The 14440-nt window shown below is 29.7% G+C and overlaps 1 protein-coding gene and 1 non-coding gene across 2 annotated transcripts; one reads left to right on the plus strand and one right to left on the minus strand.

Moving 5' to 3' along the window:
- Nucleotides 1–3084: 3084 nt before the first annotated feature.
- TRNAR-CCU (transfer RNA arginine (anticodon CCU)) lies at nt 3085–3157 on the minus strand. Its single transcript has one exon. It is a non-coding gene; the product is annotated as a tRNA-Arg (tRNA).
- Nucleotides 3158–13216: 10059 nt separating this feature from the next.
- On the plus strand, nt 13217–14435 carry LOC131598461 (uncharacterized; the record flags this gene model as incomplete). Its single annotated transcript, XM_058871057.1, has 5 exons — nt 13217–13479; nt 13571–13835; nt 13994–14081; nt 14229–14295; nt 14409–14435. Coding segments are annotated over exons 1-5 (636 nt in total), but the record flags the coding sequence as incomplete, so codon positions are not given.
- Between the last annotated feature and the right edge of the window lie 5 nt (nt 14436–14440).

The following is a 14440-nucleotide window of genomic DNA, read 5'->3' on the forward strand; positions in this document are numbered from 1 at the left end:
TACTCCAGTCCCCTTTCAAACACGAAAGAGATTTCACTATAGTTAGAATTATTGTACAAGCCTATGCCTACTATCTAACCTATAGGGTGATCAAAGGTTCTTAACACCTTTAAGATCAAAACAACACTAATGTGAATGAAGAACAATCCTCTTCAAACACAACACTTACTTCCAACAATCCTGGATAGTAAGGAGAAATAATTTTTGAATGATACAAGAATTTATGAAGATGAATAATATATCAATCTTGGATTGATCTTCCCTTTCAAGCATACAATTCCTTTTAATGATAAACAAGTGTTCAATGGATGTATGATATGAAACTTTGGTATTTGAGTGAAAGTTGTATGAACAAAGTTTCAAATAAAAATGAAGTATGGACACTTGATGATTTTTGTGAAAGATATGGACACTTGAATTATTTGAATTATTTGAATGAAAGAGGTAAAGAATAAAATCTGAAAAATCTGAAATATATAGCCTCTAAGACACCTTTACAAATGGTTATTTTGTATGGAAGGATGCAAGAATAAAAGATGAAGAGGTACCTTTTGAAAAACCAAAAGAAATCTGAATTTTTGAAAAAATTCACGTGGGAACCGGTTCCCTTAAAACAGAACCCGGGTTCCCTATATGCAACGTTAATAAAATTTGAAAATTTGAACTGGGGAACCGGTTCCCAGAAAGTGGAACTCGGTTCCTGGACTTGATGAACGAAAATATGCTGGGCAGTGGGAACTGGGAACCGGTTCCTCCAAACTGGAACTCGGTTCCCACATGCAAAAAATACTAAAAACTCATTTTTAATGGCTTGAATGATTTTCTAATGATTTGCAAATATTATGGAACATGTATGAATGTTTGAGAACACTTGTTTATGCATCAAGAGAGTTGTATATCATATACCTTAATATTTTTGATCAATGAAGTTTAAGCTCTTTTGAAATACTTGAATCTTTATGCTTTTATATGAATTGATCCATTCCTTTTGCAATTGAAATCTTGTCTTCATCAAAACCAAATTGTAAAAAGATTGTCTTCACACTTTTTTCTTTCTTTTTTCATTTACTTGCGGATTAAATATTAAATATTTTCGTAGATAAATTCGCAGGTAAATCTGCAGTTAACTGAAAAAATTTAAAAAAATACGTGAAAAGCACTCCAAAACATGGTTAAATGGATAATTTTTTTAAATATTAATTTATTTTGTATTTTTTTTAGAAAGCTGGTTATTAAAAAAAAATAGCTGCTTTTACACTATCATTGAATAAAAATATATTGTTCTCTCGTATCATATAAGTTATTTAAAGTTTTTTAAAATGTTATATATAATTCTTGTTATTTTCTAATTACAAAAAGATATTATTGATAATATACAGAATAATAATGTGATAAAAAAATTATTATTTACACATAGCAACAAACTAAATAATTATTATCAAAGAATTTCATGATCTAAAGACATTTAATATGTCAAAACTTTTTCTTCTAAAAGCTCACTAAACATAAACATTAATTGAAAAGACATGAAACAAGTGAAAGCAATGTAAAACATGAAGAAGACGACGAAGAAAAGAATAAAGATGAGATGAAAAATATTTTCTTGGAGGCTTCGACCTCTAAGGTCAAAATCGAGGATGACGAAGATGACATTAATGACAACTCTTCAAATGATGAAAAGATGAGATTGTTTATTAGACGCGATAATAGATACATAAGAAAAATTGGTCTTAAGCATTCTGACAAGAATTTAATGAAGTTTAGAAAGTCTATTCCACAAAAGAAGTGAGATGATAAAAAGAAGGAAGAAAGGCTTGTATCATGTTTTGAGTGCGGTAAACCCGAACACATCAAAATTGATTGTTCAAGTTTAGTGAAGCGCAAAGGCAAGCAACCATTATACAACATGAAGAGAAAAAATGGCAAGGATGGTAGAGCATACATCACTTGGAAAAACGATAAAGTTTCCTCCTCTTCCGATAACAACTCAGATGAACTTGAGATAACTCATCTTTGTCTATTAGCGTCTCACAAAAATAAAGATTCAGAGGTAAATGATTTCGACTCATGTTTAATATCTTCTTATAATGAGTTGTCAAATGCTTTTTAAGAAGTTCACATTGAGACCTTATGTGCTTTTAAGAAAATCTCTCTCCAAAAGAAAAAAAATTGATATTTCAGGAAGAAGTCTTAAAACTTAAGGGTGCTATTGAGTCCTTGAAAGAGCATCATGCATCTCTTGTGAATGATCACTTGTGTGCTCCTCATAATTTAGAAGAAAAGGTAAAATTAGTTAAATGTGATATTTGTCGTACTTTAAAAATTGAAATTAACAACTTAGATAGACAAATAACACATCTCCCTAAAACCCATGCTATTTTTTCCTATTAGTTCAAGTGATGAAGGGAAAAGTTTTAGAAAACCTAATAAGAAAAATGTCCCTATCAATAGGAAGAATAGGAAGAATATTTCTCCTAAAGTGATTTGAAATTATCATAGTGAAGAAGGATATATTAAGCCTTAATTTTACATTAGAAATATAAAAGTTCTTAATGGTCCCATGACATGGATATCTAAGAGTCTTAGTACTAACCCTCAAGGATCCAACACAATTTGGGTACTTAAATTACCTTGTTGATACTCATGTAAGAATGTCTTAAAACTACAAATAAGATTTAGTTCTTAGATCGTGGATACTCAAGGCATATGATAGAAGTCACATCCATGTTTATTTATTTCATCAAGAAATAGCGCATCTACGTCACATATAGAGGCAATAATCAATGTAAGATTTTAGGCGAAGATATTGTGAGAACTCCATCCACAGTCACCATAGTTGGTTTTTAATTAAAAGACTTATACATAATCTCTTAAACATTGATCAATTATGTGATAAAGGGTATACTATAGTTTTTGGCATCTTAAGTTGCCTAATTGAACATAAAGTTGATAAGGATAGAAAACAAGAATGTCTTTTAAACTAAAAAATTTGTGTTACCACATCTTAACCTCTTTAGCTTCTCCAACTAGATCTTTTTGGTCACTCAAAGACTAACATGAAAAAATACATTAAAAAACGTGAAACGCGCCAGGTAGGGGTCGAACCTACGACTTTCTGCTTAGGAAACAGACGCTCTATCCACTGAGCTACAGGCGCTTGGTGATAAAAATATCGCATGTAATTATTTATTTCTTTATGGATTGTTATATTTTGAGCTTAGTATTCACAAAATGGTAGGTGCGTATTATGTATTTAGTTTATAAAATTTTATTTCACATAATTCTATAAGATAAAACGGTGGAAAATAACTTTAACTAGTTATTTTTTATCCAACTCGATTTAAAAATAATGACTTTAAGAAGGGATTAAGATGTTGAACTTGTTAATCACCATTTTTAAGACTTTTGCGACAAAAATGGTATTACCTATAACTTCTCATGTCCTTGCACTCCACAATAAAATGGTGTTGTAGAGCGTAAAAATATCATTTTAGAAGAACTAAAACAGGCTATGGTAACTGAGATGGGTCTACAAAGTAATATAATTCATATGTAATAACAAGAATGTCAAGCCATATGTCACTGTTGTTTATTTGAACCTAACATGAAATTTCTTCCCTGTGAAAGTTCTCAATAGTTTGGCAATATAAGTTGGTTGCAGAATTGAGAAAAAATCCATATCATCCCCTCTTCCAACAAAGGTGGTGGATGGGGTTCTTTTGCGATACTCAAAAGTTCAGTAGCTTTTCTTATTTCATCATGCGAGTGCACATGTCCGTTAGAAGTTTTGCATGATGTCAAAACTATGAAAAGTTTAGCATTTCTATATATTGGACAGTATCTATGAGTTATTATTTACACCTTTGCATTAGGGATCTTAGAATGCACTTAGGACATTATTGGAAAAGGTACGATGCATAAAAAATCAGTTACATGGTCTTGAAATCAATTGCATGCTTCAAACATGGTTACAATGGGTTTGTCTCTGCATCAGTATAGTGGCATTAAAAGATTCACTAAGGTTATTCATAAGAACATCACACTAAGAGTATAATGGAAAGACATGCTTACACCATGAATGTTTTGGAATGGCATTCAACCACTCAAAAGCATATACGCTTACCTCCTTAATTTGCACCATCTTTGCATCATGTGCTTCATAATAGGTAGCCTTGGATGCAACCATCATGAGATATCTGAATAATGTCTCACCTCCAAACTTCTTTTTGAAGTTTGCATATAAATGTCTTAAATAGAACTTGTGCTCATATACAGGGTATTCCTCCTCAAAAACCTGCACAAGCCCCTACACATAATAACAAACCATTCACAACTTATTATGGAGAATTGACAAAGTGACAAAGAATAATCAATAAATATAAACAATTATACATACCTTTTACTGATGAGACATAAAGCACCACCTAGTATCACCAATATCTTTAATAAGTAGCTTTATGAACCAGCTCCAAGATTCCCTAGATTTATACCATTTGTTGATCATACATAAAGCACCACTTATTGTTCTTTAGGTGACAATCATATAATCCTATGAATGGTCTACATGCCTGAGTCAATGCCTTTTTTGTCTCATAAAAACACATGTAACATTTTTCAAATCTTGGTTACAGTTCAGGTCCTGGTCTGATAATGTTTAACTTGAATGTGTTACCTTTAGAAGCCTTCGTCAACTCAGTACCATATGACCATAACATACCATATTGCTTGCTTGAATCTCCTTCAACAACTTGTCTAGCCAACTGTCTAGCGTTGAAAGCTCTGCAACCAGTGATCTCAGTAGAAAACCCTAGTCTCACATCTGCTATAACTTCATTTAACTTCATCTTAGATTTTTTTTCCAGCTTGTCTACTATCATCTTAGCAACCCATTCAGCCTTGGCATTCTTATTGATGAACTGCCTAACACATTTGTGTTTGTGAAACAAAGTTTTGAACTTAAATGTTGTAGTTCTTAAAACTTTGATGCATAGTATAATATAGTCACAATGCTTCTTATGCTTACAAATAACCCTACACCTACTGACATCATTTTTGGAAAATGTTACCTCGCTACCATTCAAAACAATGTGTTCCATTATAGCCCTTTTAAATCGATTTAAAGAAGAAAATTCCATCCATACCTTGAATTTGAAATCTTTTGTAAGTGTTTCTTCTTCATTAAACCTAATCACTGCAGAACTCACATCACATCACAACTATCTTCATCAGCCCCACTGTCAGCTCATTTGTCATGTAATCTTCTTCTATAATATGTTCCATATACATCTCTTCTATGATAAACCTAGGGTTGGTTGGTTGAATTCTATCAGTACAATTAGCATTCTCATCTCTAGACACACCTTCAAAGTTAAGTCCTTATTCAATGTCTTAACCAGAATCATGCATTATCTCTTCTTCAATATCTTCAAAGTGTATACCATCCATATAGTCTTCACTTGATTCACTCTCATCACCACTATCTTCATGAGATCCATCATGTCCCTTTTGTTTCTCTATAAGCTTGTCCATATAGGTTAACTCACCTGTACTTGGTTTGGGCTTGGTATAAATTTCAACCCCACAATGATTGTTCGTAGAAAACAAAGCTAACAACCTGCATCCTCATCATTTCTAAATGGTTTAAGATATTTTTTCAAAGAACCCTCTCCATGCTTCCACCATATTTTCACTTCATACACGCTAAATGTAGAGTTCATCCCTTTATTAAGGTCACTAGCTTCAAAGAATGACCAAAAATATGTGTCTTGTCCAGTGAAAGCATAAATATCCCCACCTTCATACCTTAGTTGTGGGTCTTTTACAAAAGAACCCTTTGTATAAAACACAACCCTGAATAACCCCATCTTGTAAACAAGGTGAATATGACATTACGACACAAAAATGGATCACACACAATTAGAATCCCTATAACCTAACAGTCAACACAACAGTACAACAAAATGGACCACACATAATTCAAAAAATTATTACTATGTCGGACAAAGGAGTATAATAAACAATTCTAAAAACATGATAACACACACACACCTGTCTTAATCTTTGAGACCACAACTTTTGAACCACATGCTTTTGAACGTCACAAAAGGAGAAACGATAATATGCAGCTTCAAACAACGGAAAATAAATGGAGTTGTAAAAATCTTCAATTCACCTTCAAAAAACGATGATGAAAAGGATAAATTTTGGTGTTTCAGACAACTGAAGACATTAGGGAGTTTTAGAAATTTAGGATTCCATCGTTGAACTAGATGGAAAATAAAACAATCTAAAAATATAAGTTATCATTATTAATCACAATAAAATTATAAAAAATAATTGACTTATACATGTGTCCTTCACTCACACAAAAAAAAATAAAAAAAATTCACTTACACACTTGGACTATTACGTCACTATTCGGTAATCTCATTCCCATTTAACGTTAAAGATCAATAATATGAACAAATTTTTTTAAAGGATTATTTTAAAAAAAATATATTTATAGAGATTAAAAATAAAAACTGCAGAAAAAAATATTTAACCTTAAAATTAATTTCTTTTGGAAACAACGTTTTCTTAAGAATGTCCAACAATAATTTTTTTCATCCTCTCTTTAAATAATACTCTCCTTATAGAATCATAAAATATAGTTCATATTCAAAGTCTTAAACCAAGCTAATTAGAAACCATCTCCAAAAGCATCTTACAATTTCACTACTTTTGAGTATCTATTTAAAATAAAGGGTTAAATAGTGTTCACCCCCTGCCAAATAAGCGAGATTCGGTTTTCCCCCTTATTAAAAAAAAATTTAGCCTTGGCCCCTTAGAAAACAAGATTATGTTTCCAGGAACCCCCTATCACCTGTTTGGCTTATGTTTCCAGGAACCCCCTATCACCTGTTTGGCTGACTGGGCTTTTGGAATCTTGCTGACGGAGCGCCAATATCCTTGTTTGGCTGCTGACGTGGCTTGCTTAATAACTCTAAAAAAATTGTCTCCCATGAGAATTGAACCCATGAGCACATGGACATAAACCAACCCTCAAACCACTAAGCCAATTCATTTTAATTAAAATAACATTGCTCCTATTAAACTATATTTAAAGCTGAGTTTAATTGTATAATTTAAAGCTGTACATATATACTTAAAAAAACTGTATGTTAAATATAATATATATAAATGTTAATTAAAATGTTTTTTTAATAAAGTTTATAATTAACGTTTTTATTTTTTTTAATAAACGTTTTTTTAATAAATATGTACAGCTTTTTTTAAAAAAATTTAAATAAATTTAAAAAAAACGTTAAAATTATTCAACGTAAATTAAAAAGGTTTATTACAATTATTAAAAAAAAGTTTATATAAATCATTAAAATATAACTTTATATAACGTTTATATTAAAAAAAAGTTTATATAAATTATTAAAAAAAAGTTTATAATAAACTTTTATATTTATATAATTATATAACGTTTTTTTAAAAAAAAATTAAAATCGTTTATTAAAATTATTTAAGAAAATCGGTATAGCTTTTTTTTATATTTATATTATTAAAGTTTATTTAATTTATATAAACGTTTTTAATAATTATTATTTATATGTTTTATTCAGTTTTTTTATAATTATATAAATGTATTATTTAATAATTTTAATAAATGTTTTTAATTAATGTTTTAGTTATATAAATATTTTTTTATAATTATATAAACGTTTTTTAATTAACGTTATAAATATATAAATGTATTTTTTATAATTATATAAAAGTTTTAGATTTAGAAAAGTTAGTTAAAAAACTGAATGTATCATAAAAAACTAAAACGTTATAAAAAATTGTTAATTAAAAAAATTTTCAAGCTTGCAGCAATAAATGTATAAATGTATTTTTCACGCTTGCAGCAATAAATGTACTAAAACGTTTTACATTTATATACAAAATAGTTTAAAAAACTGAATGTATATAAATGTATTTTTTTTAAATGTTAAGCTTGCAGCAATTATATACAACTATTTGGCAATTAAAATCAACTTAACAAGCATGGCCTAGTGGTAAGATTGGAGCATTGTATCATAAGTGACCTGGGATCGAATCCCAGGTTTTGCAACTATTAATATGCTATTTTTCAATCTTTTTTCAAGCTTTCCAAATGCAGCAGCCACGTCAGCAGCCAAAGGGGGAAAACCGAATCTCGCTTATTTGGCAGGGGGTGAACACTATTTAACCCTAAAATAAATACGCATGTTTTGGCTATCTCAAATAGTCCACAATACATAATTCCATATGAAAGTCATACATCTACTACTAGCTCAAAGGCATAAAACATAGAATACAAAAATGTTAATTGTATCACTATTTTACTAGTCAACTAGTAAGAGACCCGTGCTGCCGCACGGGTATTCGTCTGTTTGATGTAGTATATTTTGAATGATATGAATAATCTGCTTAAATGTTGGTAAATCACAATTTTATTAATTATTATGTAAATTAATTATACTGAAAAAATTGTTATCATAAAATTATTGATAACCGAAAAAATTGATAACTGACAAAAAATTAAAAAAAAATCTAAATATTTACTAATATCACTAATAACTATAAATATTTTGTTGATTAAAAAAAAATATTCTGGTGATAGGGACCCGTAAAAATAATAAATTTCGGTGATAAAATTTTTCAAATATATCTCTATTTCCTTAGAATACAAACAGTGTTAGTCCGCCTAAATGCAATTCATTGTCGTCAAGGAGATAGTTGATTTATAGGCTTTTTGACTGTTGGATTGAAATAAGATGATATATATTTAAAGTTTATTGTTTGCTATTATTTGGAAAATATATAAGTTATCCAATTTTGTAATGAAGTTAACCAATAAAAATATTGAAGTTAATAAAGCAATTTTTTTTGTTAAAAACATTAAATAAATATAAGTGCATGATTGTTTTTCTTTTTGGTGTAGTACACATAAACAACACACACTCAACTGAAAAAGCATATAACACAGCACTCTATGAGTTGATGTATATGATATATAAAGATATAAACTGAACACAAGTCTAAACAAAGATTCACTTGATATTATATTATATCGTCTCATTCAAACACTTAGAAAGAGAAAATACTTTCTTAATATTTTAATATTTAAATGTAGTTTTTTTCATATAATTTAGCTTTGATTTTGAAAAATGGGACAATATACACTTTGCATCAAGAGTCTCTCCTTGGATATACTGGCACTCAAAAACACATTTGGTGGTTCATATTCTCCTTTTACATGTTCTAAGTGAGGGAATAACATGTTATAAAAGTGGAGGACCAAATTGATTCAGAGTTAGATACTTGCAATGAGAAATTTGGAAAAAGTTGAGGATCCACGATCATCTCTGCAACATGAATAAGAATATATACCATAGCTTAACATTTAGTAAAAAATAGATAATTAACAGACACTTAAAAATCAATTGTAAACTTCCTGCAATAATTTGTTGGTAATGAAGAAAAGAATATATCACAAATTAAAACAAAAAATTGAATAGTCATTGTTACATTAATTGGTGTTTAGTTAATCGTTACATTAAGAAGAAATATCAAGAAATTTGAAAATATGCCAAATGAAACAAATGATTTAGTTCTGAGAAAGCATAGCATACCTTGCATCTTTTGTTGCCTTCAGACATCCAACAAAAAAAATGAAAACTACTACATGAAGAATGAACTGAATAGCTACTATTATAAAAAGAAAAGAAAGGCTGATCTATGTATTAAATTCTATCAGATACGATTTGTAACTTCATACGAAAACTATTCATATGAATTTGCTAGAAAATGAAAGAATAGCAATGAAGTTATCTGATTTGCTCTCTTCTTAAGACCCATTAGTAGTATTGCAAACAGCTCCAATTCCTACATATATTTGAGGAAAATAACTGAAATAATTAGTTGTAAATAAGTTTATTTGAATGATTGAGCATAACTGAATCGATAAGAAGCGTAGGTTCACCATATGTCAAAGCACAATGAGTAGTTAAAAAGAACTAACAGGTATAAATATTAAAGAGCTCATCGAGGGAAGACGTGAAGAAAAAACAAAGTAGGAACTTACCAGTCCACCTTTGGATATGTTCCCACCAAATAAGAGCAACATAGAATCACATACACCACTGAATATTTAACCACTGAATATTCCAAATTATAACTTAATAATAATAATGTACTTAATTAAATTCTACTTCAGTCTAGAACCATCGACCTTATTGTTTCAACTATAGAAATCAATGAAAACTTAGGGAATAGGACTTGATCACCACATCTACTCTTTGGAAACAAAGGGCACTCAATGAAACTTGATCCAGAAGTGTCCACACATATGTAAACTTGATAAATCCGAATCTTACGTGTTGAATCTCTATTACACTTTAATCCTAGCGTAAACCCCGTTGCCTCTGAAACGTTTTCTATGCTGTAAAATTCATCATTTTGTTCGATCCCTGCATTCTTGAGGATATGAATATGCTCCTGGCCACTACATGATTAACAAACAACACAAAATGATCTAATTAGAATCACCGACTAATTAGATAAATAAAAGGACTTCTGGTGCATAGAACATGGCAGAATAAACAGAATGAAGGTTTTGGTCTGAGACCAACCTTATAAGCAAGAATGAAGGTTTTTGATTTATGTGAAGAAGCCTTATATAAAATAGAGATGAAACTGAGTGTCATATATGCACATCTGTACAAATTAAATGTCATTGCAAATACTAAAACCATTAAAAACTCTAGTAATTGCATTAATCAACAGAGTAGATAATGATAGGGGTACAAATATGAATATTATTATAATATGGAAGCAGTATATTACCAAAAAAGCATACTTGTAATAAGATATCAACTTCCTTAACTCCAAATCTACTATAACTATTGCATAAAGATTATATTGCAGGCAATGTGAAATAACTCAGTTGAAGTACTGAGAATTTTATACACAATTATTCAAAATTTGTTTTATGTGCTAGTAGTATACCTTATTGCATACTAAGTTCAAAGACTTCTGAATACTTTTTGGTTTCAATATAGATCTCTGAAATTCTTTCGGAATAAAGGGTTAATGAAAAAAGAATATAGACACCACTTTCAAATTCAGCAAAGGTGAAACCTGAAATAAAAGTGAGGTGAGTCATATTTTCCTATTATACTGTGCAAACGGAGAAGAAAGACACACCCATAAAGCTTAATTATTAACATTCAAAATATATATGGTTACCAAATGAAAGGCAATGAAGAGACAACATGTAATCAATTTGTATCATCTTCTACCATGTATTAGCAACAATGGATGAATGCTTGAGCTGGAAAGAAAACAATCCAAACTAATAATTTGCAAAATTTAATAGCCTATAAAGGCTTTTAATCTGCATATCTGAGGAAATATTTACATGAAAACATGAAGGATAAGGAAAAGATCTTTGATTTTTTTTACATGAAAACATGAAGAAAAAAAAGTGAAAATTTTATTTTCATCACCTCATCCATCTTGTGCTGAAATCCCATCCTGATTCAGCAGCATATGCCATTGTACGGTAAAAAATTCGTTTTTCTGAAACAGATGAAAACTTGGAAGCAGATGCCAATAACATTAACATTTCATATAAAAAGATAAATTTTCAGAAATTGAAACCAATATGAGAGATACCTTTCTGGATTTCTCCTCTTCCTTTTTGTAGATCTCGTCTTCGTTTTTTGTGTTCTTCAGTGCACTGCAAACTAATAAACGATGAATTTTAAAAATTAAAACATGAAAATCTTAAACAGTTGTGGTGATGGTGATGACGACGGCGATGATGAGTAGTGATTGTCGGAGAAGGAGAGGCGGCGGTCGACGGCGAGATCGCTCGAAATAAAAATCCAACCGGTTAATTTTGACACCCGTGAGAGGAGGAATACGAAAATGGGCTTAATATTTTCATTTAAGGTGGTGGTGGCCGGAAAAAGGGCTGACGAAAGCTAGGGTTTAATGGACAAGAGATGGGAGACGAGAGAAAAGGGAAGAGAGAGAATGAAATGTTGTTGTGACAGATGAAAATTTTTATGCAAGTACAACAATTGACAAAATTGGCCAATGAGAACACAGCATTTGGCATCTTCTATTTTTGATTTTGTTAATTACTTGAATAACCTTTTGTAAGGGTAAAGAAATTTTTCTACAAGGGTAAAATGGACAGTTTGGGCAATTTCTTAGTATTGGATAGATAATAGAAGACAGCACACCGTACACTAAGTGTGAAGACATTTAATGAAAGAAAAAGTATAGTATGTTATGTATTTTTCTATTTTATCAAAATAATTATACATTTAAACATTACATAACGTATTAACATCATATCATTATGATACAACCAAACTCACTAAATCGAACAAGTCTGAGTAATCTAAAATGAACAGCTCATAAGAAGTCAAAACCCATTGGGTTCCATTTCCAACCAAATGGCCCAAAATCTCATCTTTCACGTTTTCCATTCAACTTTTCTAAATAAAAATATTTCCACACAATTTCTCAACAACCAAACAACCATTTATATATATAATCTTTTCTTTAATTTTTTCAAGAGAACCAAAAACTCGAATATTTCCTAGATTTTTGTCTCCTCCCATCCTCTAATATTTTCTTTATTAAAGTTACCAAGTTCTCTTCTATCCATTTTATTATCATTATCCTTAAAGCATTTTCTAACCAAATTTTTATCACCATTATCAAATTATTCTTATTATCATAATTATTCTTATCATTATTGTGCATGAAAAAGCCAATAATTCTCCTCCCGGATTCATAATTTTTGGTGACAAATCTCATATCATTGACTTTATGCAAATACAACCTTGAGTACATAGTGTAAGTTCTTTACTCTTTGTTTTTTTCTCTTATTTTGGTATTTCAAAATAAAATAACTAATTAACCAATTAATTTCTACTCATTACTTAATCTCTAAGAAAATAACTTTTACACATAAATTTTCTATTACTTATATAATTCTACATTTTTATCTCTTAACTTGCTTACCAAGTAAACCACAAAATCTTTTAACCCATCAAATTTTGCATTAGTTGATTGTTATGTAACTGCAATTCTCTTAATCTTTCTTAGTAAGTTAAGTCCATTTATAATTTCTACTTAGGAATCTTTTCTTGTACTTGCTTTGTTATTAAGCAAGAATAATTGAAATATGTATAATAAGACACAACACATGGAATTTTCATATGCTATAGAATTTTAAATTTTCATATGAAATAATTATAAATGTATTCTAGGTGTTGCTTGTTATCACTTTTTGATAGATTCTCTATAAATTTTGTTCAATTTTGTTGTTCAATTTTTCAATTTTTCAATCTTTGTTGTTCAATTTTTCTCTATTGTTTTTCGTGTTTTCGCATTCTTCTTGTTATTTCCATGGAAAAATTCAAGCTGAAATTCAAAGAAATTTTCTCTGTAAGAATGTAATTTTTTTTATTTGTATAGAAAATTTAATGTTACACATTAAACTGATAATTATTATGGTTGAACATGTTTTTTTCGATAGAGCATAGGTTGTCTTCGAAGCCGCGAAAAACCTTCTGTTGTTATTACAATGGATGAGAGATTTGAAGGAGAAAGAATTCAAAGACAAACAGTGATTAAGAATGATGGATCATCAGATTTCTGGAGTAGCAGTGCGTATGAAAAGGATCATAGCGCGGCTCGATCGATGAGAAGTGTTTCGTCGAGTGGAATAACAATGAATTCTTCTTCTGATCTTCAAAGTAGTTCAAGCAGTCAAATTAATTCTCATGAATTTGTCAATCAAGGTAAATTTGTTGTCAATTATTAGCATTATGCAGAACTTTATTTTATCTGTTATTATAAAAATTAAAATATTTTATGTATAAATATTAAATTAAATTGTTTATTCAAATGGATATTTAATATTTACTATAGTGACAGAATTTTTTTAATGTATATGCAGGACTTATTGTATGGAACCAGATAAGGCAACAATGGAGTGGAAATAAAATGTCTGAAAGTAAGATAGAAGATAGAGAATCAAAAATAAGGTAAAATTATTGTTTTGAGACCTATTTTTCTGACAATTCCTCGTAGACACAGTGACGCAGACAAGACCGAATGTTTTGTAGCTTATTTTTACACGAAAATTATTTTTGAAGTGTTTGTTAATTTCTTACTGAATTCATATTTTACAGTTCAAATGCTACCTATGAAGATCTACTTGGAAACAACAAGGCTTTTCCCCAACCCATTCCTCTAAGAGTATGATAATTTTCTAAATTTGGTTTTTAAGTTATTGAAAATTGAAATTCTAGTAAGATAAAAATGTGGCTAATAACATATTAATGATTGATTATCATAATTTTATGATACAGGAAATGATTAACTTTCTTGTTGATATTTGGGA

This window comes from Vicia villosa, linkage group LG4, assembly GCF_029867415.1.
Source record: "Vicia villosa cultivar HV-30 ecotype Madison, WI linkage group LG4, Vvil1.0, whole genome shotgun sequence".
NCBI lineage: Eukaryota > Viridiplantae > Streptophyta > Magnoliopsida > Fabales > Fabaceae > Vicia > Vicia villosa.